The sequence below is a fragment of the Rutidosis leptorrhynchoides genome, unplaced genomic scaffold (genome assembly GCF_046630445.1).
Source record: "Rutidosis leptorrhynchoides isolate AG116_Rl617_1_P2 unplaced genomic scaffold, CSIRO_AGI_Rlap_v1 contig307, whole genome shotgun sequence".
Lineage (NCBI taxonomy): Eukaryota > Viridiplantae > Streptophyta > Magnoliopsida > Asterales > Asteraceae > Rutidosis > Rutidosis leptorrhynchoides.
In genome coordinates, this window is record NW_027266550.1 from 52,417 (window position 1) to 78,909 (window position 26,493).

At 35.0% G+C, this 26,493-nt stretch overlaps 1 protein-coding gene and 1 pseudogene across 1 annotated transcript; both read left to right on the forward strand.

The window, feature by feature from the left end:
• Positions 1-524: 524 nt before the first annotated feature.
• LOC139882776 (uncharacterized) lies at positions 525-3,003 on the forward strand. Its single transcript, XM_071867052.1, has 7 exons — positions 525-750; positions 806-862; positions 953-1,198; positions 1,307-1,425; positions 1,532-1,768; positions 1,897-2,500; positions 2,600-3,003. The coding sequence occupies exons 1-7, from the start codon at positions 525-527 to the stop codon at positions 3,001-3,003; spliced, it is 1,893 nt and encodes a 630-aa protein (XP_071723153.1).
• Positions 3,004-3,179: 176 nt separating this feature from the next.
• Positions 3,180-4,251, forward strand: LOC139882777 (uncharacterized; annotated as a pseudogene).
• Positions 4,252-26,493: the final 22,242 nt, after the last annotated feature.

Here is a 26,493-nt window from a genome sequence, read left to right on the forward strand (position 1 = left end):
TCAAAACGTTCATAGAATTGGCTCTTTGTTACCCTGTCGCGGTTCAACACCAAAATTTTCTCAACTTTATATTTATGACACGCAAAATGAAACTTCCAATCGACTCGATGCAATGAGGTATAATCTTCAATATCATCTATTATTTGATTAATACATTTACTATATTTATATATATACAATACTAACATATTTTGTTATTTTATTTTTCAAGGAAATACATTGATCCAAGTAAAATGAAGCCAGCCATTGTTGATGGTTTAAAAGATATGCTAGATGAGTATAATCCTATAGCAAATAAATTTCGTTCCGCTCGCGATAAGTATGAAGAAAACGAGAATGTCAACATAAATATAAAGCTGCGAGCAACTAGAGAAGGACTTGGAAGAATCTATAATATTCCCACAGTTGATGAGGTAGCTGCAGTAATTGTAAATGACATCGGTGATCTGGAATCACCAAGAGACATAATTGTTGAGAGTAAGGAAGGTTGGTTGCAACGTATTACTTAATTACATCCATTATATATGCCCATGCAGTACCCTCTTATATTTCCATATGGGGAAGACGGATTCAGAGAAGAAATTTTGTACGTCGATGAAGGTGGGGATGAAAGAAAAAGGAAAAAAATTACTGTAAGAGAATTTTTTGCTTATAGATTTCAATGGCGAGTAGGTGAAGCACCAAACATTTTGAGGTGTGGAAGATTAACCCAACAAATTGTTGTGGATGCATATGCAACTTTGGAGACTGGTAGAGTATTGTATCCTCGCCTAAATAAAAAATTTACATGATGTTGTTGCTGAAGGAGAGGCACAAGCTGCTAAACTAGGAAAGCGTGTTATCCTACCATCATCATTTGTTGGTAAATTTCATCACATTCCCTTCTAATAAAACTAAACATGTTTTTTTTTTTAAAAATTAAAATCGACAACTAATTTTATTGGTCTAAAAGGAGGGGCGATGTATATGATACAAAATTATCAAGATGCCATGATGATTTTCAAATTGGTTGGATATCCAGATTTATTTATTACATTTACTTGTAATACAAAATGGCCAGAAATTACTAGGTTGTGCAAGGCTTCTAGAACCAATGTGGAAGATAGGCCTGATATCTTAGCTAGAGTCTTTAAAATGAAATTGGATGAATTTATCAGAGATGTGAAGAACAATAAAATTTTTGGAGAGCTCAAAGCATGTAAGTTAACTTTTTTATTCATCATATATCCTAAAGTCAATTATTAATTTAGCATTACATACTTACTAACAAAAAGTTCATAATTATTCATATATAATAATCTTACAGATGTCTATACCATTGAGTTTCAAAAGAGGGGACTTCCTCATGTTCACATGTTGGAAAAATCTTCTAAGTTTGAGTCACCGGAAGATATAGACCGATACATATTTGTAGAATTGTCTGATGTAGAAACATAGCTAGAATTATATGAGGTTGTTAGTAATCCATGGGCCTTGTGGAAAGATGAACCCATAATGTGTGTGCATGATAGAGAATAAATGTTCCAAACAGTATCTAAAGAAATATGTTGCTGTAACAAGTGTCGGTCATGATGGTTATCCCGTATACAGGAGGAGAAATGAAGAGAAAGTGGTGAAGAGAGGTGAGTTCCTTCTAGATAATAGAAAAGTCATCCCATATAACCCTTATCTTATGATGAAATACAGAGGTCATATAAATGTTGAACGTTGTAACCAAATAAGGGCTATCAAGTACCAATTCAAATGCATTAATAAAGGGAATGATAGGGTCATTGCATCATTGAATAGACTGATAAATATGAAAATGAGGTCGTTGATGAGATCCAACAGTTTTTTGATTGTAGATACATCTCTCCAGTTGAGCCTATGTGACACATTTATAAGTTTGAAATTCAGAAAAGAGAACCAATTGTAGAGAGATTGTCTATACATTTAGAGAACGAACAACTTGTATGCTATGAGGAGGAAGAAAGGATAGAAAATATTGTCAGAAGGAGTAGTGTTATAATTACTAAGTTCACAGTGTGGATGGAAGCAAACAGAATTTATCCAAATGCAACATCATTGTATTATTCACAGTTTCCTTCAAAGTTTGTTTGGACTTCAGAAGAGCACATATGGACACCAAGGAAACAAGGTTTTTCTATAGGGAGAATTTACAACATACATCCTAAGGTTGGTGATAAATTTTATCTTCGTATGTTGGTTAACAAAGTTAAAGGAACTACTTCATTTAAGGATCTGCTGACATTTAATGGGCGTACATATGACACCTTTAAAGAAATTTGTTCGGTTATGGGACTTTTAAGAGATGATGAAGAATATATAGATGCAATTTTGGAAGTCTCATATTGGGGTTCTGCTAAATATGTGAGGAATATGTTTATCACTTTGCTGGTTTTCGATGAACTTACCAATCTCGAAAATGTATGGGAAAAACTTGGCATTTATTATCTGAAAAACTTGCGTCATACCGATATGTCTATTATGCAATATGAAGGTAAATTTTTCAATTAATATTTAATTATTTTATGTAAAAAATAGTTGAATTAAGTTTTATTTTAGTTCTAAATCTGATTTTATTTTTTAAAATATGTAGAATGTTTCCTATGTGAAGACATTTTCCAGAATTTGCTTGTGCTTGAAATAGAAAAGGGATTAGCACATTTTGGAAAGAACCTTTCTGATTATCCTTTTCTTCCCAGTGTCTCCTCAATTGATTTATCTCACCAATATAACACTTTGATCAGAGATGAGACTTCTTGTGACAGAGATGAAATGACTCGACAACATAAACAACTGTTAGAGAGTTTGAACCAGGAACAAATGAATGCATTTCAAATCATCGTGAATGCTGTTAATGAAAAAAATGGTGGAGTATTTTTCATTTATGGATATGGTGGAACAGGAAAAACACATTTATGGAAAACTTTGTCTACAGGTTTACGTTCTATAGGAGAATTATGTCTAAACAGTGCCTCAAATAGCGGCGCTTTTGCTTGATGGAGGGAAATCTACACATCCATTGTTTGGCATCCCTTTGGAGATCACAGAAGAGTCCATGTGTAATATAAAACCAGGTAGTCCTAAGGCAGAGTTAATAGTTAAATCAAAATTAATAATATGGGATGAAACTCCGATGGCACACAAATTTTGTTTTTGAGGCACTTGATAGAACAATGAGAGACATCATGAGGGAGGTAAATCCTAATAGCGAGGAGGAACTCTTTGGTGGTGAAGTAATTGTTTTTGGTGGTGACTTCCGACAAACTCTTCCCGTCATTCCTAAAGGAAGGAGGGCTGATATAGTTTTTGCCTCACTTAGTTCATCTTATATTTGGCCAAAGTGTAAAGTCTTGCTTCTAACAAAAAATATGAGATTGTTGTCAACAGGTTCACAAAAAGAGAAAGCAGAATTACACGACTTCTTGAAATAGATTTTATAATGTCGGAGATGGATAAATAGGGCCAAAAGGCGATGGAGAGAATTGGATTGACATTCCAAAAAATCTGATAATTACGAAATATAGTGACCCTATTGCAGCTATTGTTCATCTTACATTTTCAAGATTTTGTGATAATAAGTTTGATGTCACTTACTTGAAGCAAAGATCAAGTTTAGCTCCTACAATGGACTCTGTGCAACAAATCAATGAGTTCATGTTATTCCTTATACCTGGCGAATCATGAACGTATTTGAGTTCTGATGGTATATGTCCTTCCTCTGAAAACACTGATAAAATGGGGCCTGAGTTTCTAAATACAATCAAAGCATCAGGAATCCCAAACCATAAGTTAACAATCAAGGTTGGAGTTCCAGTAATGTTACTAAGGAATTTAGATCAAGGAAGCGGCTTATGTAATGGAACAAGGCTGTTAGTATGTCGGTTGGGCACGCGAGTGATAGAGGCTAATATTATATCAGAAGTCAATTATGGAGCAAGAGTGTACATTCCTAGGATGACATTAACACCAACAGACACAAAGCTGCCATTTTTATTGCAAAGGCATCAATTTCCATTGGTTGTTTGTTATGCAATGACTATTAACAAGAGTCAAGGCCAAACCCTCTCCAATATCGGACTTTATCTTAGAAAACCGGTGTTTTGCCACAGCCAATTATATGTAGCGGTTTCGCGTGTTAGAACAATGGGGAGATTGAAGATATTAGCTCATGATGAAGAAGACGAATTGACCAATAAAACAAAGAATGTGGTGTTTAAAGAAATGTTTCATAATCTCATTCCATAGCTCAACCCTATAAAAAAGGTTTGACTCCTCCAACTGTATCTATCCCATCTTCATGATCATATAAGATTGCATGATTAATACAAATATTTCGATTACATCTATATATAGATTTTTATTAGTAATTTAAGATGTCTCAAGAAATATTCTTTTATAACCTTTTACAAATGGATTTCACTTGATATAGTATTATCACTCCAAGTGAAAAAAAATACTCTTTCCGTCTCAAAATAGATGCAAATTTTTACATGCAAATTGCATTGAAAAATTTGCATCTATTTTGGGACGGAGGTAGTATTAATATTATACGCTTTCATATGATACAGGTGTTATTTATCTTATTCAAAATTAGAAAACAATGAAAGAAGGGATAAAGAAGTTCGTCCAATTCCTTACTTCCCTTTTACAAAAGAACCAGGTTTGATTATGTTACGAATGTTCATATTACTATTCTTAAAGATCAATGATTACATCCCTATAACATTGGAAAATAATTCTTGCATTGTTTTTCAATTTTGATAGCAAAACTGTATCCATGCATACATGCATTTTTAAGCAATCTAATATTTTCTAACAGGAGGACAAAATATTCAAAGATATCAGACATGGAAAGCTGAACATTAAAACATAAAGAATACCAAGACGTTGTTGAATTTCAAGGCATTAATCAAGGAACTCTCAAGTGTTTTGTATTTTCTTTTTTTCAAACATATATATATATATATATACTAGTGTAAGTCGTGGGCCAATTTATTATCGATGGTCTAATTTTTGTTAAAAACTCGTCGTGAGTGTGTGTAATGTATTGCGATTGAATTTGTCGAATATCATAACAGGTTTACGGAAATAATGATAGGTGCTCGAGCAATTTTGAATAAAAAATATATAAACGAACACAATTTTATTGGAAGAGAATATAATATTTACGCTGGATCGGAAAATTTTCCTACAAATGTAGCTCTATATACACATGATATTCGTGACAAATGTCCACGAGATGAACATTGTATTGTCGTCGGATTTTTCAAATCTCGAACCATTCGCCGTAGATCTAAGCGTAATATAAACTTTGAGGATTGTTCGGCACTTAAGGAGAAAGTTGCGGCAATGGTAGTGCCACCATCGGTGGTTGCCAGATTCTTTTTTTTTTTAATATGGCCGTACATGTTTCGACAAGATGAACGTCATGTCTTTGTCGGATTTTTCAAATTTGAAACCGTTTGGTGTGAGTCTAAGCTTAAAGGTGTGGCCTAATTAGAAGACAAACTTTGAGGACCGTTCGGAACTTGAGGAGAAAGTTGTGGGAATGGTAGTGCCTTTGTCGGTGGTCCCGGGATTTCGGGTTTTATTACATGGCCGGTGTCGTCTCGATGAGATGAACGTCCTATCTTTGTCGGATTTTTCAAATTTCAAACCGTTTGACATAGATCTAAACTTAAAGTGGTCGCCTAATTAGAAGACAAACTTTGAGGGCCGTTCGGAACTTTAGAAGAAAGTTGTGGGAAAATCTGATTTTTATTCAAAATTCGCTCAGTTTTTTCAAAAATTCATAAAATATTTATACGAAGTCGGAAAAATATGAAACGATTCTCATTTGATTGTAAAAATACGTGTCTACATTTTTGTAGTGCTATCAATATCATAAATCGGCTTCAATTTATAAATATGGGGTTTCAAAGTTTCGAATTAATTTTGGAGGACAAAGGGAGAGATTGTCACGTGACAATCTCTGATTCGTTCGGGCTGAAAGTAAAGCTGAGGATGAGGGAGGGTAAAAAAATAATTTCGCATTAATTTTACGTTTTTGCCCCCGAACCCATTCTCTCGGACACATAAGAACGAGGATAAGAAGGTAATTTAGCAATTTTTTTGGTTGTTTTTGCCGAAAATGGACAGTTGAATTCGTTTTTCTGCCAAATTTGGCCAAATCCAACAGACAAAATCGATGAACAGTAATTTTAATAGGAATCTGAATGTGTTTTGGGCATGGCCGAAAATTTTGACCACCCTCACTTATTTATATTTTAACCTAGTATCAAAATATATACATCTTTATCATTATATTAATTCTAAAGATCATTATATTAATTCAGTGTAGCTCACCGAAAAATAATATTCATATCTGACCTCATGATTAACATATCTCCATTATAACTTCTCAAAAAATAATTATTTCATTAATTGTAAGGATAGGGGAGTAATTTAAAGTTTCTTATGAGTATCTTCTTTATTATATGATTATTATATTAATGAAACAGTAGACATGAGATAAATTATTTAGCTCAGTGCCATATAATTTATTTATTAATAAACTCACCGATTCATGCACCACTAATTACCTATATATAAACAAACCAATAAACAGAAAATAAAGAAATTCATCCTACATGGTATAACTTAATTTTATCAAAAAATCAGGTTATACTTATTAATATATACTCAAAGGAATATTAATTAAATTATCTTCCTTTCAGATACTAATACTAATGTATAACTTATTTCTTCTACATCATTTAGTAAGCATGAACACAAACTATAGATACACAGCTTACTATTACATGTCACAATTGAAGAAAAAAACAGGTTGGATACTCAAGAAAAATAGAAAATATACTATTTAAATCTCGAGGCAAATAGTATTAAGGTATTTGAAACCAAACCAAAAATTAGAAGTCAAAATTGAACCCGATCCTAACTAGAAGTTAACAATTCCTATTGCGACATCTTCTTATCCAAGTTAACATATATAATTAATTAATACTGTATATAAATAATTATACGAAATCTTTTTATCCAAGTCATCTCTAAAAATAAGCTACCCTATCCAATACGTTGTGACAAAAATGAATTACGTTCTTTCATTAACAGATTTGACAACTAGGTTAAGAAAAAATAAAGATGTTATATCATGGTTCTATTTTTTCCGATAATTTTCATATTAGTTATTGATCGTCAAATTGGACGTATATATTGAACTCATTGAATCAGTACTGATTTTCCATTGATTGTTGCTCCTGTAGTGTGATCTTGGAGGTGTAAAGACTATTCAGTGTGATCCGGAGAATCCCTCCGGGAGTCGATCGTAGACGTAATCATTCTGTAGGTCTACGACAACACGAAAATTTGTATGCATATGCGTTATCTTACAATTCGTTCATCTTTAGATTTTTTATTCCTGAATTTGATATTCTATACTATTAGTAATAATTATATTACTGATAAAATTACTACTTTATTTATTAAATGAAGTCTATGCGACGTCCACGTTATGAATTAATCACCAAAAAGTAATGTAACATCCCTATGACTCTACCTCATTTTTTTTTTTGTTTTTGTTTTTAAAGAGGGAAAAAAATGGTTCAAGTCGTTTAAGGAGCCATATGAATGAAAGTGTAGTTTAAGAACCGAATTCGTAGAATCAGGATATTTGTCTATAACTGTTTCGAACTGGATATTGGCTGCCGGACAAGCGATCGACGAATTACATATCCATTAGTTTATGGGTTCAATTCGTTGATGAATCCGCTATATCTCTACGTGAGAACTCATATATCAAACCTAAAATTATTTACGATTGTATTTACATAAAAAAAACGTAGCGTCTTTTTTTCCACTTGACTTTTCCTAGTCCTTTATGTTTTTCATTTTTTTTAAATATCAGTAGGGAGTTTCATTGTAAATTCGAAAAAGTTAAAGGATACAAAGAATTTGATAATCGTCCCAGTTTATTCGTCTTAAGGTTAGCGATCGAATGGGCTAATCGATTACTAGATCTAGGTACATATTGAAATTTACAGGAAACAAAATTAGCCACTAAAGTTTTAATTAAGTCAATTACATTCCTACAAATAGGGATGGCAATGGAGCGGATTCGGGGCGGATTGTAATATCTCCACCTCCGTATCCATTTAGAATAATCACTATCCGTCTCCGTCTCCATATATGTGATGGATAAAAAATTACATCCGTGCCCGTATCCATGCTGGGCATTGATTTGTTTATTCATCGGTTTTTCCGAAAATTTAAAACTAAATACATAAAAGATTAAATAAAACTAACCGAAAAATAGTTTATTTATTAACCAATGATAGCTGTATTATCTGATAGTTATACTAAACATTTGTAAAATAAAATTGATATAACTTAACAAATTATCGAAAATCGATATAGCTATCTTTTATTGGATTTAAAAAAAAAATATTTATATCTATTTTATCCAAACAGATATCCATGGATACATCCACGAATAAAATTTTGTATCCGTCCCCGCCTTCATTTATGAAGTGGATAAATTTTTCCTATCCGTCACCGTATCTATGGAAAATTTCACCCTCCAAACTCGTTCCATGATGAATAAAAATTAGCAGATCTCCGCGGATTCGGATAGAATTGCCATCCCGACCTACAAAACAAAAAGCAAGGATCACTTGAGTGGATTGCGTTGATGAAGATGAGAGCGTCTGATTCAACGATGATCCAAGTAGCACCGATTGAGATAGCTAAAGAAATTCCTATATGTATTGTAGCTGTTTCACCTAGCAAAATGTCCATTGATCCTGAATCAAAGAAGGATTGGTGAATAAAAGGGCCAGCGTTGTGATCGTGAATGACAGCTCCAAGACCCTAATGCCTTGATGTTTTGAATAGAGCAACATCACAATTAATTTTGTAATCATGGAAGGGAGGAGACAGTCTGGCTGAAAGAGTATTCCGGTTCTGGTTTGAACCCTGTTTGATACCAGCAGTTGTCGTACAACCCAAAAATCATTCTGAATCTATTTAGCTAGAATGACACTTGAGACAGGGATATAACAAGTAGAATAATTCCAAGTTTTGTTTCTGTTCTTCCATATCAACCATAATAACACACATAAAACTGACCAATCCTTAACATTTGGGAAAGATGACATCCGATCAAACCAGTCAAAGAAAGATTCATTTATCCATTCTACAAGTGATAGATTACGTAGGAAGCAATACCAAAATTTTTGAGATCAAAGGTAAGTAAGGAAAATATGTGAGGATCTATTGCCACTAATAAAATGACTAATTCTATAAAAACAATTTAATTATTATATTGTCGTGACATATTTACCCTCCCCAATCTCAACTGTTAAAATTATATTAAAGTCGTCTTCATTTCTTTAAATTTTACTCTCTTTAAATCCATCTCTTCATCTACAACAAACATTTATCTCGTTAAATCACCCTCTCTCTATCCTGAATAATCTCATCATCGACAAAATATGTCAACCCTCACTAATTTTAAGTTTTGATAAGAGATTCCAATTCATCTAGCGGTATACACTAAGTAGTTGTACGGTTCCCAATTTTGATACTTTCGATCATCCCCTAAATATCATATATGGAAATTCAAAGACACAACTGTACATTACACAAGTTTAAATCTTCAAAACTTTTTTTTAAAAAAAGTATAATCTTTAAACCGAAATAGGGAGAAAACCTTTTTTGTACTCATTCATAATCCAACATAAAAAATTTATGCACACAACACCCACAACAAATGAAGCTAAATAACACATGATAGCACATTAAAATAAGATTTTATCATAATTGCGGTAAGCTATAGTGTGTGCTTGAACATAGCAACAACGAGAGCGATACTTTTCTAGCTTTGGAAGGAGACGATCATATTAAGATAAGAGCGATGTCATTCTAAGTTGGGTTCAGAGCTATTGTAAACGTGATACATGAAATGTTACTAGGGTGGAGAAGATGACCGAATCAGATCTAGATTTGATCGACCTTCGAATTTTATCCTACTGCCATTTCGAAGGGGAAGGAGGTTAGTGAACCGATTTAAATATTGGTTCTCAGTAAACCAAAATCGAATGGGTTGGTTCCCTCTTAAGGATAAAATAATTAAGATCTAGTAGAATCAATTTTATACAGAAGCCAACCACGACGTGGTCGAATGCTTAAAGCATCCGTCTTTTTTCTTGAGATTGAAGGCTCAGATTTCATTGGGAATATTTCAAAAAAAATTTTACACAGAAAGATAAATATGTCATGATAATATCTTATAGTCAATTGCAAGACTTTTAATTTTAAATTTGTTTAAATTATAAAATTGCAAATTCAATTGTCAAATCAACATCCGACACATGGCGTTTTATTAACAATAGTAATTTGACACATTTATTTTAGAATTTAGAATTTAATTAAGTTTCAAGTTACAATTTTAAATCAATAATATTTTTTTTCCTATTCTAATTAAAAAATCAAAACACAATAATAACATAATAATTTCTAATAAAATTCTACCAATTACTTTTTTCTAATATAATAATTTTATTCTTAATCAATTTCCTATCTATTATTTAAAAAATTATTCCTAATAAAATTCATATATTCGTTTCTCCTATTCCTAATTAAAACGGATACATTTTCTTCTTTCCTATTCAAACGAACATATTATTTAAAAATTATTCCTAATTGAATTATAATATATATATTTTTTCTATTCTTAATTAAAACGGACATATATTATTTTCAAACAATACGAACAACTAAATTGATTAGATGTAATTTTAAATTTTATTATGAAATCAAATCTTGATATATAACTTTTATCTTGTGCTATGTTTATTATTTTTGAAAACAAAATAAATTTTAAATTTAATAGGATTGTAGATTTTGAAATCAAATCAAAATAATTATAACTGATATAAAGTTAAAATAATTTTGTTTTAATAAAATATTTTACATAGAGTTAATAATATTTAATATAAATAATTATTATATAATTTTTTATATGATATATATTAAATTATTAATTTTTAAAGGTACAAATTTTCTGTCAGAACCCACCGATTTATAATGATTAAATTATTTTCATGGCAATAATCATTTTGTTAGTGTCAATAGAGACACCCCGATTTTATATATTTTTACTTACGGTGTCCAAAATGATCTTAACTTATATGAATAATAATTATTCGGCCCAGCTGGAATTTATTATTGTTCAAATCCATTTTTAAGTGTCATTAAATTTAAATAATAATATTTAGGACTCGTTCGTTTGAAGGCCTACGTGATGTCTGGCCTTACTTTTTGTTGCTTAATAATAGAGTTTGTGTTCGGTTTGAGCATTTGTACAGTACTATTTTTATAACCATGGTTAATTTATATTTTTTTATTTCTAACTAGAGTTAGTGTCAAAGTTTGTCTTTCTTTTTTTTTAAGTCAAAGTTTGCCTTTGGAACAGCCAGACCTTATCTTCTTAATACATCCATCGTCTTCAATTTACAAAACTCTTCTCCATTTCTTCAAATTTCACTTCTTTTTCAGTTAAAAATTTATTTCTTCTTCACTATCTCCCATCTTCTTTTTCAATTGAACGGAACCTTATTTTTCACCATTTGACCCATCATTTTCAACAAAAATTTGGTCTATTTATCCTTCATAATTGTTCAAATCTTGAAAAATCAAGGTATGTGTGTTATGGAATCTGCATTTTTCGTCCAATTAGTTTATTGTATGCTTGTTTTGTTCGAATTTCATCTAATTTTATGATTTATATATGATTGTAGAATAGATCTAATTTTAGGGTTCATATGTTTATAGAAGTTTTCTCTTGAATTCTTTTTCAATTGAGTTTTGGATTGAAGTACAAAGATGCAAGTTTGTCTGTATTGATTTTTTTTTTCACCGTCATATTTTTCTTCGGTCAGAATAGGAAAAAAAACTCATGAAATTCGCCTTAAAATCTTTGAAGTACAAAGATGTAAGTTTTCTATTTTTATTAATTAAAGCTATGAAGAAACGGAAAGCTGAATTGCTATGGCATTTTGTGTATGAGTTGCTGTTTTTTTATGGGAATGAGCTTGCAAAATAGTTTTAATCTGTGATTGCAGCTCAAGTAATTTAGAATCAATTGGTGTATTGGTGTTTGGAATTCAGAGCTTCTTCATTGTCATATTATACAGCTCTCTAATATCTTAATTTATAGTGACGTATCTCATATTTCGTCTACTGTGGTTGCTTGTCATAGATTTGCCGGAGAATATTTTAATAGATCAATCTGGCAACGGAATCAACACGAAGCAGCGTGGTATGTATATTTCTTATAATGCACTGTTACGTTACTAATAACGAAAATCCTCACTTATGTTATTCTAGTTGAGCCCTATAATTTGGCACTAAAACGTAGATTAATTACTGGAGTTTATAAAGTCTATTTTAAGATAAGAATCTTCTTTTAGGGTTAAGATAAGAACCGGCAGGTCACAGTCCTTAAATTGATAAACAGGCCATGAACCTATTTTATCTGGTTCAGGGAAGGTTGTCCGGTTCAATGCGGTTTAAAGTAGTATAATGAATGGGATTATTGTTTCATTCGATTGAAATTTCATAATAAGAAATCTGAAATAGAAATAAGACATTGAAAAGATGTACAAGCCTTGCTCCAGTCCAGTAAACATCCGATGCTGAGTTTAAAATAAAATAAAATCTGATGCTTTTTTAAATTCATTTATTAGTTATACTTGAAAACATCTGATGCTTTTTTTCTGTGTTTCAAAATTGAAAATTTAGGGTAGAAATTAGAGTAGATTAGCCATAATAGAGTGAATTTGGTTTACATTAAACATACTATCACCAATCTCGGATTGAATACTTGGGGTTATGTATTGTATAACAATCTATTATCTCTAATGATTGCACCTTTCTTTTGGATATTGATTGGAGAATATGTTGAGGTCTTTGCCGCTTTGAGAGTTAATAGTGGGAATTGGTTTGAAGTGAGTGCCTTCTCAGCAGTATCTTTGTCCTGTGTATTTGGTTTGGCCAGTGAGTGCCTTCTCAGCAGGTCAATTTGGAAATATATTGAAGTCTAGCTTAAGATTACACTTCTGATGTTTATATATCATTTGCAGACTCCTACTGCATCATTGAAGATGACATCTTCTGCAAAATGGACCGATGAGACAACGGGAGTGTTAATCGGACTGTTATTTGAATTTGCTAAGCAAGGATGGCCATTTGAACATTATGACAAAGAGAGGTGGACCTCACTAATTGCCAAACTCAATGAACTATTTCAGACTAACTATACCAAACAACAAATAATAGGGAAGCGTCGAAGGCTCAAAGAACAATATTTTAAGTTTCTTAATGACTCTACTCAATCTGGTTTTGGAAAGAATCCAACAAATAATAGAATAGATGTCGATCCTGATGTTTGGGAAGCTTTTAAAGCTGCTGTAAGTATCCCTTAATCATTAATTTTAAACTTCTAAACTTTATTAATACCATTTGGAATTAGAGATTTTGATTATACAGGTAGTTTAAAGGTGCTGAAATGTTCTTTGATTCTTTTCCCCCAAATCATAGCATATCATTATTAATACTGTATTGGAATTAGAGATTTTATTGTTAACTGATGATTAAACTTCCTTTATTGTTACAGGAAAGCAGTACTCATGCTGATTTGAATGAGGAAGGTAATGATACTCAAAAAATTCCTATTATGTATGAACAAGAGTTTGAGTTAATTTTTGGCAAGAACTATAAAGTTGGGAAATTTGCAAGAAGTTCATACAATTCGAGTAGTAGTTTTATGGATCTGGATGCTGATGATTCTACCCCACTCCTTACACAACCCCAATCCGAAGATGATGCCTCGCCTACAGTATTGCGTAGAAAAAGAAAGAGTAATGAAGGACTCTCTCAGGGGCACTCTTCTAGTGGTAAGAAGGTACGTTCAGTAGATGAGACAAAACAAATTTTAGACAATCTATGTGATAGTCTAAACATGTCTGTAGAGGAATTGAAAAATTCTAACATTGATTTGATCCAAACAAGAGGTCAATCTGTTACTAGTCCTTTAAAAGATCAATCCAACATTAAAAATTCTTGCAAAATTTGTGTGGAAGAGTTGGAAACACCGGCAGAAAATTATGGTTTAGAGGATGAGTGTTATTTTGCTGCAGTAACCAAATTTGAGAGTAGTGCAGAATCTAGGGAGATGTTTATGAATATGCCTCAACAAAGGAAATTAAAGTGGTGTAGGACTTTGGTATAAGGATTGTTGTGGAGGCAATTATTAGTCAGCTAGTGTGGAAATCAGGTACAATTATGTTCCTTTTTTTTATAATTACAATTATTTTACATGTTGATTATCTTTTAGCTATAATTATTACAATCATTGATAAATTTTTACTTTCTTTCTTCATGCATAAATCTTCTATTCAAGAATTGCTTGTAGTTGATGAAAGATTGTCATATGTAATAACATTAGTTTTATATATGTATTAGGAGCAATCTGTAACGTTAAAACATTATAATTATATTATTAATTCTTACTGAATTTATTAGATATAATGTATTATAATTACTTATTTAATTCATTACATGTAATGTTAAAACATTAAACTGTTTAATGAGATATTTTGGATTTACTTTTATTTAGAAAACACGATGCTGAGTGTGTTGCAATTTGAGCCAAATTTTGTTTTGCAGCTTTGGTTGGTCCACTTCTGATCATCTTATATTCTTTCTTACTCCCAAATAAAATTCATTTTACCCTTCTTTATTTATTCATTATGGTTTATCATTGCAAGCATGACTTACTAATGTTGAGATCACTGCTTTAAGCTCATAGGAAGAATAATATCGTACCTGAGCCTGATAACTGAACCAGTAACAATTTACAGATTCATAGTGGCTTGAACATGTTAGATTCTTGAAGTCTTCTTTTTCAAAAAATACTCATTACATTCAGACTTCTATTAGTCTTGTTTTTCAAAGAGTACTCATTAGATTCCCTTCAAACATTATATCCAATATTCGGACTTCAAATTTGCAATATTTTTTCCCCAAATCATAGCATATCATTCTATCTATAAAAGTTGAACAGAAGTAACTATCTCTAAAAATAGAAGAGGAGCAAAGGAAAAATACAGAGGAGAGCAACTGGCGAAGAAACCAAGCCACGGAGAAAGTCGAGACCCTTTTTTCTTATAATACAGTAAATCAATTTACTGTCAAAGTTAAAATCTCAAGAAGATACCAATAATAATTATAAATAGTATTTTCATCATTCAATAAATCCGCTGAAATTAATATTTTTTTAACATAATTTTCTAAGCATATACTATATAATTTTTATATATTGCAGTATGGATGGAGATAATATGGATTATGATTGTAGTGTTGATGAGCTTATTCAAATGGATTATAATATTCATAATGAAATAGAAGATAATATCAATGACGAGAATGATGATATTATGATGGATGATTTTAATAGTGATCCCCAATATTTGAACGATGAAAATATTGAAGATCAGAATACCAATCTTAGTTCGTCCGGACATGAAGTTAATGATAGGATAAGGAGATTTAACATAAAGAGAAATTGCTTGCTACGGTTGGTTGGAGCAACGAAAATTGCTTATACACTATTAGAGTATTTAAAGAAAACGAAGAAGAAGATGACAACTTGTAGAGATGCTTTTCAATCGGGACGAAGATTTGTTTATGAATTGCTCCATGGAAATGATCAAGGATTGTTCGAATATACACGGATGACAAAAGGATGTTTTATTGAATTTTGTAACCTTCTTAAGGAGAGAGGTAATTTAAATGGGACAAGAAATGTAGAGGCGGAGGAAATGGTTATGATATTCTTGATAATCGTTTCACAAGGAACATCAAATCGAATAGTTGGACGCACTTTTGCCCATTTTGGAGACACAATCTCAAGGCATTTTCGTAAGGTTCTATTATCGGTCATAAACGTATCAAAATTGCTTATACGACCACCAAATTTTGATGAAATTCCAAGTAAAATACGAGAATCTAAAAGATTCTACCCATGGTTTAAGGTAAATATTCAATTTTTATGTTTATTTTGATTTTTAGTTGTATTAAATAAGTAAAAATATTACGATATATAACACTAATTAAGTTATTTCTATTTTATTGTTATATAATATGTAGGATTGTGTTGGTGCTATTGACGGAACTCACATTCCCGCTATTGTTCCTACAAAGGAATCGGTGCCATTTCGTGGAAGACATGGTGATACTACACAAAATGTCATGGCTATGTGCTCCTTTGACATGCGTTTCATCTATGTTGTTGCCGGTTGGGAAGGTAGTGCGGCCGACTCAAGAATTTTACGTGAAACGATTACAGCTCCCGATTCTACTTTCCCCGTTCCACCTGTAGGTGAGTCAAGTTTAATATATTATACTTAATATGTATAGATATGGATTTTATTATTTAACAATTTTTTCAGCCGAGTAAAAATTAAATTCTTTATAATATTAAACCTTAACTTTTTGCTAACTTGAATATTTAGGAAAATATTATTTGGCCGATGCTGGGTATGCAAACAAAGATTACTTCCTCGTTCCCTATCGAAATACAAGATATCATATTAGTGATTTTGCCGGTGATCTCCTCCCCCTCAAAATGCAAAGGAATTGTACAATAAGAGACATTCATCACTTAGGACGACAATTGAGCGATACTTCGCCGTGCTTTAAGAACAGATTTAAAATCTTGCAATCTATGTCAAGTTATCCATATACTCGACAGGTTCACATTGTTTTAGCTTGTTTTGTATTGCATAACTTCATTTGGATGAATCAAATGAATAAAGACATGTATTGGGATGTTGACTTGGACACGGACCTATACAACATAAATGGAGCATCTCAAAGCCAACAACATGGAGAAAGCTCATCCAACCGACATTCACTTCAACATAGGCCGGATATAAATATTTTCCCTGATGCATTAAGTGATTCAATGTGGAATCAATTCAACCAACAAGAAGATCAAGATTATGAATCCAATTAATGTATAATTAGAATGTTTATTTATTAATTCTCTAGCCTACTATTTTATATGGACTTCATAATCTATTTAGACAAGGTTAAGCTGTAATTGCGGTTAACAGTCAAAAATTAAACTGTTATTTATTTCCAATTTCCTCATATCCATCCATTCATCAATTTCCTTTAATTATAAAATGTTAACTATAGTTAAGGAGAGTTATGAGAATTATTATTTAATTATAAAATGTTAACCACCACAAAAAAAATTATTATTATTTTAATCTAACTAAAATAAATCTTTAAACATGAAAAAGCATTGAAAAACAACAAAAAACAACAAAAAGCAAGACAACTTGGAGTAAGGACGAAAACGAACGCACCCTTAGATTCTGCACATAAAATAAAATGAATAAATCTTATGTTCAAGAAGAATATTCTGGCACTGTTATTTCGTGGTCGCCATTTGATTTAGCATCAGACCTAATTCAAAAGTCAAAACTAATTAGGGCTTTCACAGTCACATGAGCTTAAGATGCATATATATACATATAAAAATGAGTATTAAAACTTATCTATTATAAAATAAGGAAGCTTCTTCTCTGCCTATCATTTTTTTTGGTAAAGTTTAAGTGAGAGTCATGCAATGATCCCCTTCGCTTCGCAATGAAATGTAATATTATACCGACTAAAAGTAATAGACTACAAACAAACACGTACTTCTTTTTGACATGATGAAAACTTACGGATCTCCGATCAATGCTTCCTTTTGTAGAACTTGTGAAGTAGTCTCAAGTCAATTAGTCGTTCTATATTTTGGAATATGTCGCTTGTTGTTGCACTTGCGGTTCTTCCAATACAACATCTTCGTTTTTCGGTGCCTCTTGTTCCACTTCATTTGGTGGTTCTTCCAACACAGCAGTTTCGGTTTTTGGTTCCTTTTCATTTGGTGGTTCTTCTAATAAAACAGTTTCGTTTTTAGTGGCGAATTCAGGAAAAAGAATTTGAGTGTTCAAATTTGCAAAAACTAAATTGACAATAATATCCAATAATTTATATTCTCACATATTTATTTAGTATAAATAATCAACATTTAATAATTTAGATTTAGATTTGGACTTGATATTAATATAACTATTGGTAAAATTAGTAGCGGAGTCGGACCCGAAAGTAGTGGGTTGAAGATTAAATTTTAAATTTAAATATTAACGAGTTGAAAAAATTCGAGTCACACCGCAACTTTGTGGGACGAAATCAAATTCAAGTCTATCAAAATTATTAATAAATTATTTTGTAAAATGACACTTATTATCTATCATTATTATTGGATCCTGAAATATACTTATTTTCTATAATTATCCTTAAACTTTTAAGTTGTAAACTATTTTAGGGATTCAATTTTAGGGGCAATTTGAACTTTTTTTTCTAAAAAATGGATTCATATCCCTCATCACCTAAGTGTAGCTCCGTCTAGATCCTAAAGACAACCACCAATAAAATACTTGCAATATAAATTTATATATTATTTTTTTATCAAATATTTTGGAAATCTACTATATAATTTTTTTTCTCAAGACTTTTGGGTGTTCAATTGAACACCGAAGCCTTCTCGTGCCTTCGCCCTTGTTCGTTTTCATGTTCCCGTTGTTTCTCTTCATTTGGTGGTTCTTCCAATACAACTTTGTCTTCCGAGTGAAGGAAGATGATGAAGCCTCCCTCATCGACAAGTGCAACTGATTGGCCAGATGGATTAAACAATCCTATCATGAACTTGACAGGAGGCTCAGAATAAGATGTCACTTTCTCCCCCTTCTCAATATCCCAAATGATGGCGCCATCCTCCGCGCAACTCATAGTGAGTCGAGGGTCAATTAGATGTATGTCCAATGAGGTGATATAATTTGTATAGCCTGACAATGTATGGGTGAGTTTACCAATACTGACGTCCCATGCACAAATAGTAGAATCTCTGGTCCCTCCTATGATGCATTGTATCATGCATTGTATTTGGGGGTAACACAAGATTATATATTTTTCGTTCTTGATACGACAGGGATTTTTAGGCAATTTGGACTGTGGAGTCGTAGGCGACCTCGGCTTAGGACATACCCAGTACATGTGTGGTTTCAGCCCCTCTGCGAGGCCATGAGCGCCCGGGGGCACGAAGACCGTCGGCCGCGTCCTCCTTAAGAGGCCATGAGCTCCCAAAGCCGAGGAGTCTTATGGTCCCCACTATGCATACATCGCTTTCATAGTACTGTGTACTCCAGTAAGCCCTAAAAGCTCTCTTATATAAAGATCCATCTTAGATGTTTTAAAGGGACACAAGAGACATCTAGTGAACACACTAGGGCAAATTTCCCACTCTAGAAAAAGGACAATTCCCTCTCTAGATTTGAGTAACTCCACGAGGCCTCCGGCTTTATGGTGAGCCTTGCATGTCAGCTTTAGGCCGTAGACGTTCAAATACTTCTCAACCCCCATTCTATTCTAAGTCACTTAAACCTCATCAAGACTAATCGGAAGAAGGCGCGTGCTATCCACTACTAGTTTTCTTTTTTTGCATTTAGTCTTCATCGAGTTTCTAGATTCAAAAGCTATAGTTTTCTTTTTGGGTAACTTCCTTCATAAGTTTACCGAACTTGTTACTTCAACCTTACCAACATGCAGACCAAATCAGCTGCTGCTCGGACTGGCATTGAAACAGACGCCGAGCAAGAACAAGCTAATACAGGAAATGGTCGCAGTCGAGGAGGAATCCGGCGCACCGATATGGTCATTTTCCAAGACCAGCCCTTTTCTCTTGAAGGAGATGGTTTTGAACCCACTGCTAATCGTCTGCCGAAAGTCTCTAATCAAGAGCCAAATCAGTCTTCTCCACCGCTTGTACCTGTCGAGCCATTCTCAAAGGTGGCCCCTCTCGCCGCCAAGGCCATTCTCACCAACCGGAGGCAGATCTCAGCGATATGATGACAAACCAAAATGACCGTAGTCTAGTACTTCCTGCAACCAATCTACGTGACTCGCTCATGCGGGGTAGGGAAAAAGGGAAGCAACTTCCCTCGAATCTTGATGCATATGGCTGAGAGCGCTATGCAAAAGATATGAGGGAGAGGCTGAGAGCCAGGTGCCGACAACGTCAAAGCAGCATCCTTAATGATCCTCGTAACTACTGGAACTTACCCGCCGATGAGGCCGAGAGCCGTTCAGCTCACCTCTTAAGAGAGGATCGACACAGTGATAAAACGCAACAAAGCCAAGCGGATCTCTCCGCCGGCCACTCCTGCAACACGGATACCGTGAAATGGATGATAGAAACAAAGGTGGCTCTAATCAACATGGTCACGCTTCATTCTGCACGTAATCCACAAGTGCAAAACCAAGCTGCTCAGCTCTTCGGAGCAAACCCTCATTCATACCGTCCACATCAGGCGGACCCGTTGCCAGCTCACCATGCCTACCATCTGTCTATGCCGCAGGCCCCAGTCCTAAATATTGTCCAACCTCCACAGCTTGCCGGTTATATACCCGCATATAGAGCCGTTCTGAACTATGTCATGGCTCCTTCTCCTTTCGTACAGAGGATAATGGACAAACCACCTCTAGAAAAATGACAAATGCTAAATTTCAAGAAATTCTATGGGGAAAGAGACCGTATGACTCATGTGATTACTTTAGATGCGGCCATGAACCTCCACGCCGTACCGGATGCTATCCGATGCCGAGCTTTCTCAATTACGCTCGAAGGCGTCGCCCAGATTTGGTTTCTAATGCTCCCGACAACGTCGATTTCTTGCTTTGATGAACTCGCTGCACTGTTCGTCAACAGGTTCGTAGGAGGGCAGCTCCAAGATAAGAATTAAATAACCATCCAGAAATGCATGTAAAGAAGAGGAGAAACCCTACGATACTACTTCAACCGCTTCCAAAAGGAATGCAATGTGATAGGCCAAGCTGTGAACATCGTTCTGGCTTCGTCCGCTCTCATTAACGTACTACCAGCAAATCTTTGCAGGCTCGACCGACAAAGAGGAAAGCCAAACTTTATGGCAGAATTGGCTGATATAGTCGGCAAAGAAATGAGGGTGGAAGATGTCTTGAGGGACTGCAAGACCGAAAGGTTCCACCACCAGGAAAACAAGCCATTTAATAGACACCAGACAAATGATAAGAAGAGAAGCCGAGACAATAGAGACCAAGGCCGTGAGGATCACAACAAGAAGGTCTCGTGATACACAAACCATACTTCTCTCAATACTTCTCGAAGCCGTTTATTAATGGTCATTGAAAAGTTTGATCCGACAGTTATCAGATATCCCAAGTCGATGAGGCCGGATTCATATCGAAAGAACAGTGACCAATAATGTAATTTCCATAAGGACTACGGTCACACTAGCGAGGATTGTAAACATTTGAAAGATGAAATCGAATACCTCATCCAGAGAGGAAAATTAAACAACTATGTCAAGAAAACAAATGACAAGGACATGAACGCCGATCGTAAGAATCAAGACGGACAACGCTGAAGAGATTATTACCATGATGACAAGAAGGTTGAAAGGCAAGATAAGACTGCACCCCCTGGCTCCTCCAATGCCGGCAAGGTGGAGGCGTGATACACATGATCTACGACAGGGAAGAAATGACCATGAGCAGGAGTAGGGGTGTAATTTTCGGTTCGGTTCGGTTTTTTGACGGATGACAAACCGAACCGAATGTGATGGGTTCTGATCGGTTTGGTGCAATCAGTTTTAAATATTTGAATTTTAACCAAACTGAACCGAAAAATTAGGTCTGGTTCGGTTCGGTTTGGTCGGTTTTTCATTTTAATAATCAGGTCCTTCAAAAATAAGAAAAAAATAAAATTTAAAGGCAATATATTGATCAAATGCACAAATTAGTCCCTAAAAAAATATTGACTTCCAAAAAAGTCCAACAAAAATCTAGAAATCAATAAAACAAGAAATAAAAGATGAAGAACGAACGATACAAAAGTTAAAGTCTTCACAAGTGAAGTCTAAGTTCATGACTTCAATAATTTGCACAAAATGAAGCTTCAAGTACCCTTCATATACAAAAGATTCATTATTCAAGTTTTATTTTGCAGTAGAATGCAAACGATCAACTTTGTTTGTTCGGGACAACATCTAAAACAGTAAGAACTTGTGTTAGATACTTAAATGAAAAGAATTCGATAATAATAGAAAATGAAATCAGAATAAAGATAAAATTTTACCTAGAGTTATCTTAGAAATTTCTTCCATTAGTTCTTCAACTTCCATATTCATTGGCTTTGATCTGAACCAATTTTGACAACAAATGAGGCCTTAAATTGTTTCGGGATCTATTGAACTGCGATATGGATTAATCACACGTCCTCCGGTATTAAAGGTTGATTTCGATGCCACTGTTGAGATTGGCATAGCCAAGAGAACTCTAGCTATTTTAGCCAAAGTAGGAAATCTGGTGGAGTTCACCTTCCACCAATTCAGAACATCAAATTGGGAAGACATTTTTTCTTGATCCTCAACAAGGTATCTTTCTAACTCATTTTTTTTGTCTCCATACTCTTCGCTGCCATCATTTCTCTTTCATACTCCATTGCCTTGAGCTTCTTTGCATCTAATCCTTCTTGAACATTTTCATCAGTCACATTTTTTTCTCCACGTAAACTAGAAACATTTTCAGTGCTAGAATCAAGAAAAAAATCTGTAGTAGTCATATAACCTTTCCAGGTTCGTTTCGGTCTCTAAACTGATTTTAATAATTGAAGCTTCATCAAGTTTAACTTTCCTCAAATTCCACTCTACAAACTTCAATTTATAACGTGGATCAAACACAACAGCCACAAAAACCAGCTTATGACACTTTCTTGCTTCCCCCCAATACTTTTCATGCTTAGCTATCATTCTCATACCCATTTTTTTCAAAACAGAATCTTCGCTCTTAGACCATTCATTCAGAGCTTTCAAGATAAGACAATGATCATGAAAATAAGTTGACGAGGTCACATATTTCGTACCAAAAATAGAGTTAGTCACAACATAGAATAATTTTAAAAACTTCACAAAATGCAGAGCATTCTCCCAATCTATACTTTCAGGTGTTCCCTTCTTAATCTTAATCTTGCCATTAACATTAACAGTAACTAAATGGTCAGCAACATAATCTTTATCTTTGTCCTCATACCTGATAACTGCTTTCTGAAACTTCAATGCACTCTCCAACATGAGATATGTGGAGTTCCACTTGGTAGAAACATCCAAATGAAGCATGGCTTTGGTCGAAATCTTGTCCATCGCTGCACACTCCTTAAACAGTTTCATTCTTGCGGAGATGCCTTTCACATATTTGACGACATTTCTTATTCTCTGAACGGACTCATGCATATCTTTAAGGCCATTAGAAACAATAAGATTTAATATATGAGCTATACATCTATTATGAAAGTGATCTCCATCTAGAACAATCCCCCAAGTGAGCGACGTCGTCCTCGTAGTCCTAGCCTAGCTGCCATAGAGCGAGACTATGTTCTCCCATTGGTTATCCTACATACCTATAAAATTATACTAAGTCCGGGCATGAGGTACTTTAGTGGACATGGGCCCGTGATCATTTTAGATACCTCGACCTGGCACAAATGCGAAGCTGAAATTGGGAGGACAAATGAAACAGACGGAATGGACGACTTGATCACCCGCCCTTTTCGATCTTTTTCACTTAGCCGACTTCAATTATAAGCGAATTCCGGTTGCAGAATCGAGACATTAATAGGTTTAAGTCGTCAGTTAAGAGCCAAGCTCATGCCAACGCCGACGCCTACTATTGTAGAGGCCATGCATAAAAATTTCCTGCCGAGCCCGTATGACTTAAAGGTTGAGATGTCAGTTAAGAGCCAAGTCCACCCCGACACTTTCTGTCATACATGTCTCATAGGATCTTAAACAACCTTCAAGCCATGAGGATCTAGCCATTGGTTAAGAGCCAAGTCCACCCCAATGTTAGAAGCTAGTTAAGAGCCAAGTCCACCGGAGCGCAAGACGTCGGTTAAGAGCCAAGTCCACCCCGATACTGCCATGTGTTCGAAGGGTCCATACCATAAGGATCTAGATGCTGGTTAAGAGCCAAGTCCACCTAAGTGCTAGACGTCAGTTAAAAGCCAAGTCCACGCCGGCGCCTCCTTTTGATTGGAGCAAGAATCACCTAAAGGCTTAAGCCGTCGGTTAAGAGCCAAGTACACCCTGGCGCCTCCTAAGGTTCGAAAGGTTTAAGCCGTCGTTTAAGAGCCAAGCCCAAACCAGCTCTAGATGTCAGTTAAGAGTCAAGCCCAAACCAGCTCTAGACGTCAGTTAAGAGCCAAGTCCATGTCGACGTTCCCTTTCGTCTGGACGATGCAAATTTCGGCTGAGCCTAAGTAAAACAACTATGAATAAGTCATCGGCTATGAGCCATGGCCACACTGACGCTTCTCTTTGTTTGGGAAAAGCAAGAATTTAAAGGCCTAAAAATAAAAGGTCAAGATGTTGGTTAAGAGCTACGGCAACGCCGAACACTTCCTTTTGTTGGGGCAAAAAAAAAATAAAAATAAAAGGTCAAGGTGCTGGTTAAGAGCCACGGTCACGCCGAACACTTCCTTTTGTTTAGGCAAAAATATGAAGAATGAAATCACAACTAACAGCTAAAGCCAAATCAACGATAAATTCTAAGTCCAGCAAGTAAAGCTCTTAGGCCAAAGGACAAGACGTTGGCGAAGAGTCACGACCACATCGACGCCCCTTGTGTTCGGGCCAAGATGGGATAAAGTCGTCGCCTCACCAAGATGGAGTCGACATCCTCTGATCCTCGAACAAATGCGAAGAGTAGCAAATAACGAACCAAGACTCGAACAAATGAGCAATCAAGAAAAGGAATAAAAAGTCGGCTAAGAGCTATGACCACACCGACACTCCTTGTGCTTGCCCTAAGAGAAGAACTATCCAAAATCAGCAAGGCTAAGCCATCGTCGAAAGGCGAAGGCTCGTTTTGGTTGGGACAGGCATGACACGGAGTCACTAGAGGCCGAAGGCTAAAGACACATTCATAAGCCATCCTCGGACAAACATTTCAAGCAAAATAATAGTAGAAGCATGCAGATGAAGAATCAAAGCATCGTAAATTAAAAAGAAAAATATTCGTAAAGACAGTTGAGAATTTTTTAGCAAAAATTACAACGACACACAGGCCGAAAGAAGTCCGTTCGGCCTTCGGTGCAGCAGGGGCCGGGGAATCCAAGGTCTTTTCACCCTCCTCATCGCCTTCCTCAGCTTGCTTCTCAGCCTCCTTCAAGACGGGATTGGCCATGGGACATAGTGCTCTCCTCTCCCCGTCGGGGTCTTATCTCTTGAAGGATCAGTGACTCAGAGGTCGTCTTTCTGCTTAGCGGCACTTTGCCATAGCCATGCTTACGACCTTCGGCGGCTGCGGCAGGGACAACCTTCTAGTACTCCTCCATGTTGTACCCTTCGGGTATGTCTAGATCTATCGGAGAAGGCACGCGACCGGACGATCTTCGGCTAACGGTAACCTTGGGCTCTTTCTAGCGAGAAGAAGAAGTGGATTTCTTGGAGGATTGCTTGCCGAAAGACATAATTGAGATTAAGAGAGAGAGATTGAAGCGGCAACGAAGTCCGAAAAAGGATAATTGAGACAAAAATAGAAAGCTTAGATCGATCTCGGTTAAGCAAATTCAAAAGAAATTTTGGCAGAGCTCGATTAGGAAATATTTAGGAATGAGGAAGAAATGGATGAATGAAGGCTATTTATAGAAAAGGCCTTAACACGGACATCAAAGCGGCACGTACCAAAAGTCCGAAGGCGAAAAGACATTTCACAAGCTTAACAGGCGACACGTTTGTCTAGCGTGCTATGATGCAGTCCCATTTTCCATGGAATATTCCTCACTCTCACATCGAATTAATGCCCAACCGCTATAGTTGTAAATATGTATGATCTCATCGTCAGTCTGAAACGGACAAACTCATTTCTCAGAACCGACAAGACATAATTCAAAATTCAAAGTCAAGATCGATCCTTCCCAAGTGAAGTCGACCGAAGTCGAAGACAAAGACCCCAAGGCCGACAAAGGCCGGGGGGCAAACTAGTCGAAACGAGACAAGATACTCTGGCTTAACCGGTGCCACCATACTGAAGATACGACTCTAGGCTTAAGGAGACCCAAGCGTCTAATAAAAGCCCAAGACGAGCGGTATTTCTTCCACGAGACTGTACGCTCTCCTACAAGAAAGGGGGAAAATTATACGGTAGGGGCTTTTAGGTAATTTGAATTGTGGAGGCGTAGTGGACCTCGACTTAGGACATACTCGGTACATGTGCGACTTCAGCCCCTCTGCGAGGCCATGAGCGCCCGAGGATAATTTTGGGAAACTGTAAGCTTTCGCT

What these genes read in the sequence shown, in the direction of transcription:
- LOC139882776 (XM_071867052.1), top strand. Translation starts at nt 525, where the DNA reads ATGCCCATGCAGTACCCTCTTATATTTCCATATGGGGAAGACGGATTC. An exon ending in TATTTGTAGAATTGTCTGAT is followed by an intron (nt 1,426 to 1,531) that starts GTAGAAACATAG and finishes TGTTCCAAACAG; the next exon opens with TATCTAAAGAAATATGTTGC. An exon ending in TTAATAAAGGGAATGATAGG is followed by an intron (nt 1,769 to 1,896) that starts GTCATTGCATCA and finishes TTTGAAATTCAG; the next exon opens with AAAAGAGAACCAATTGTAGA.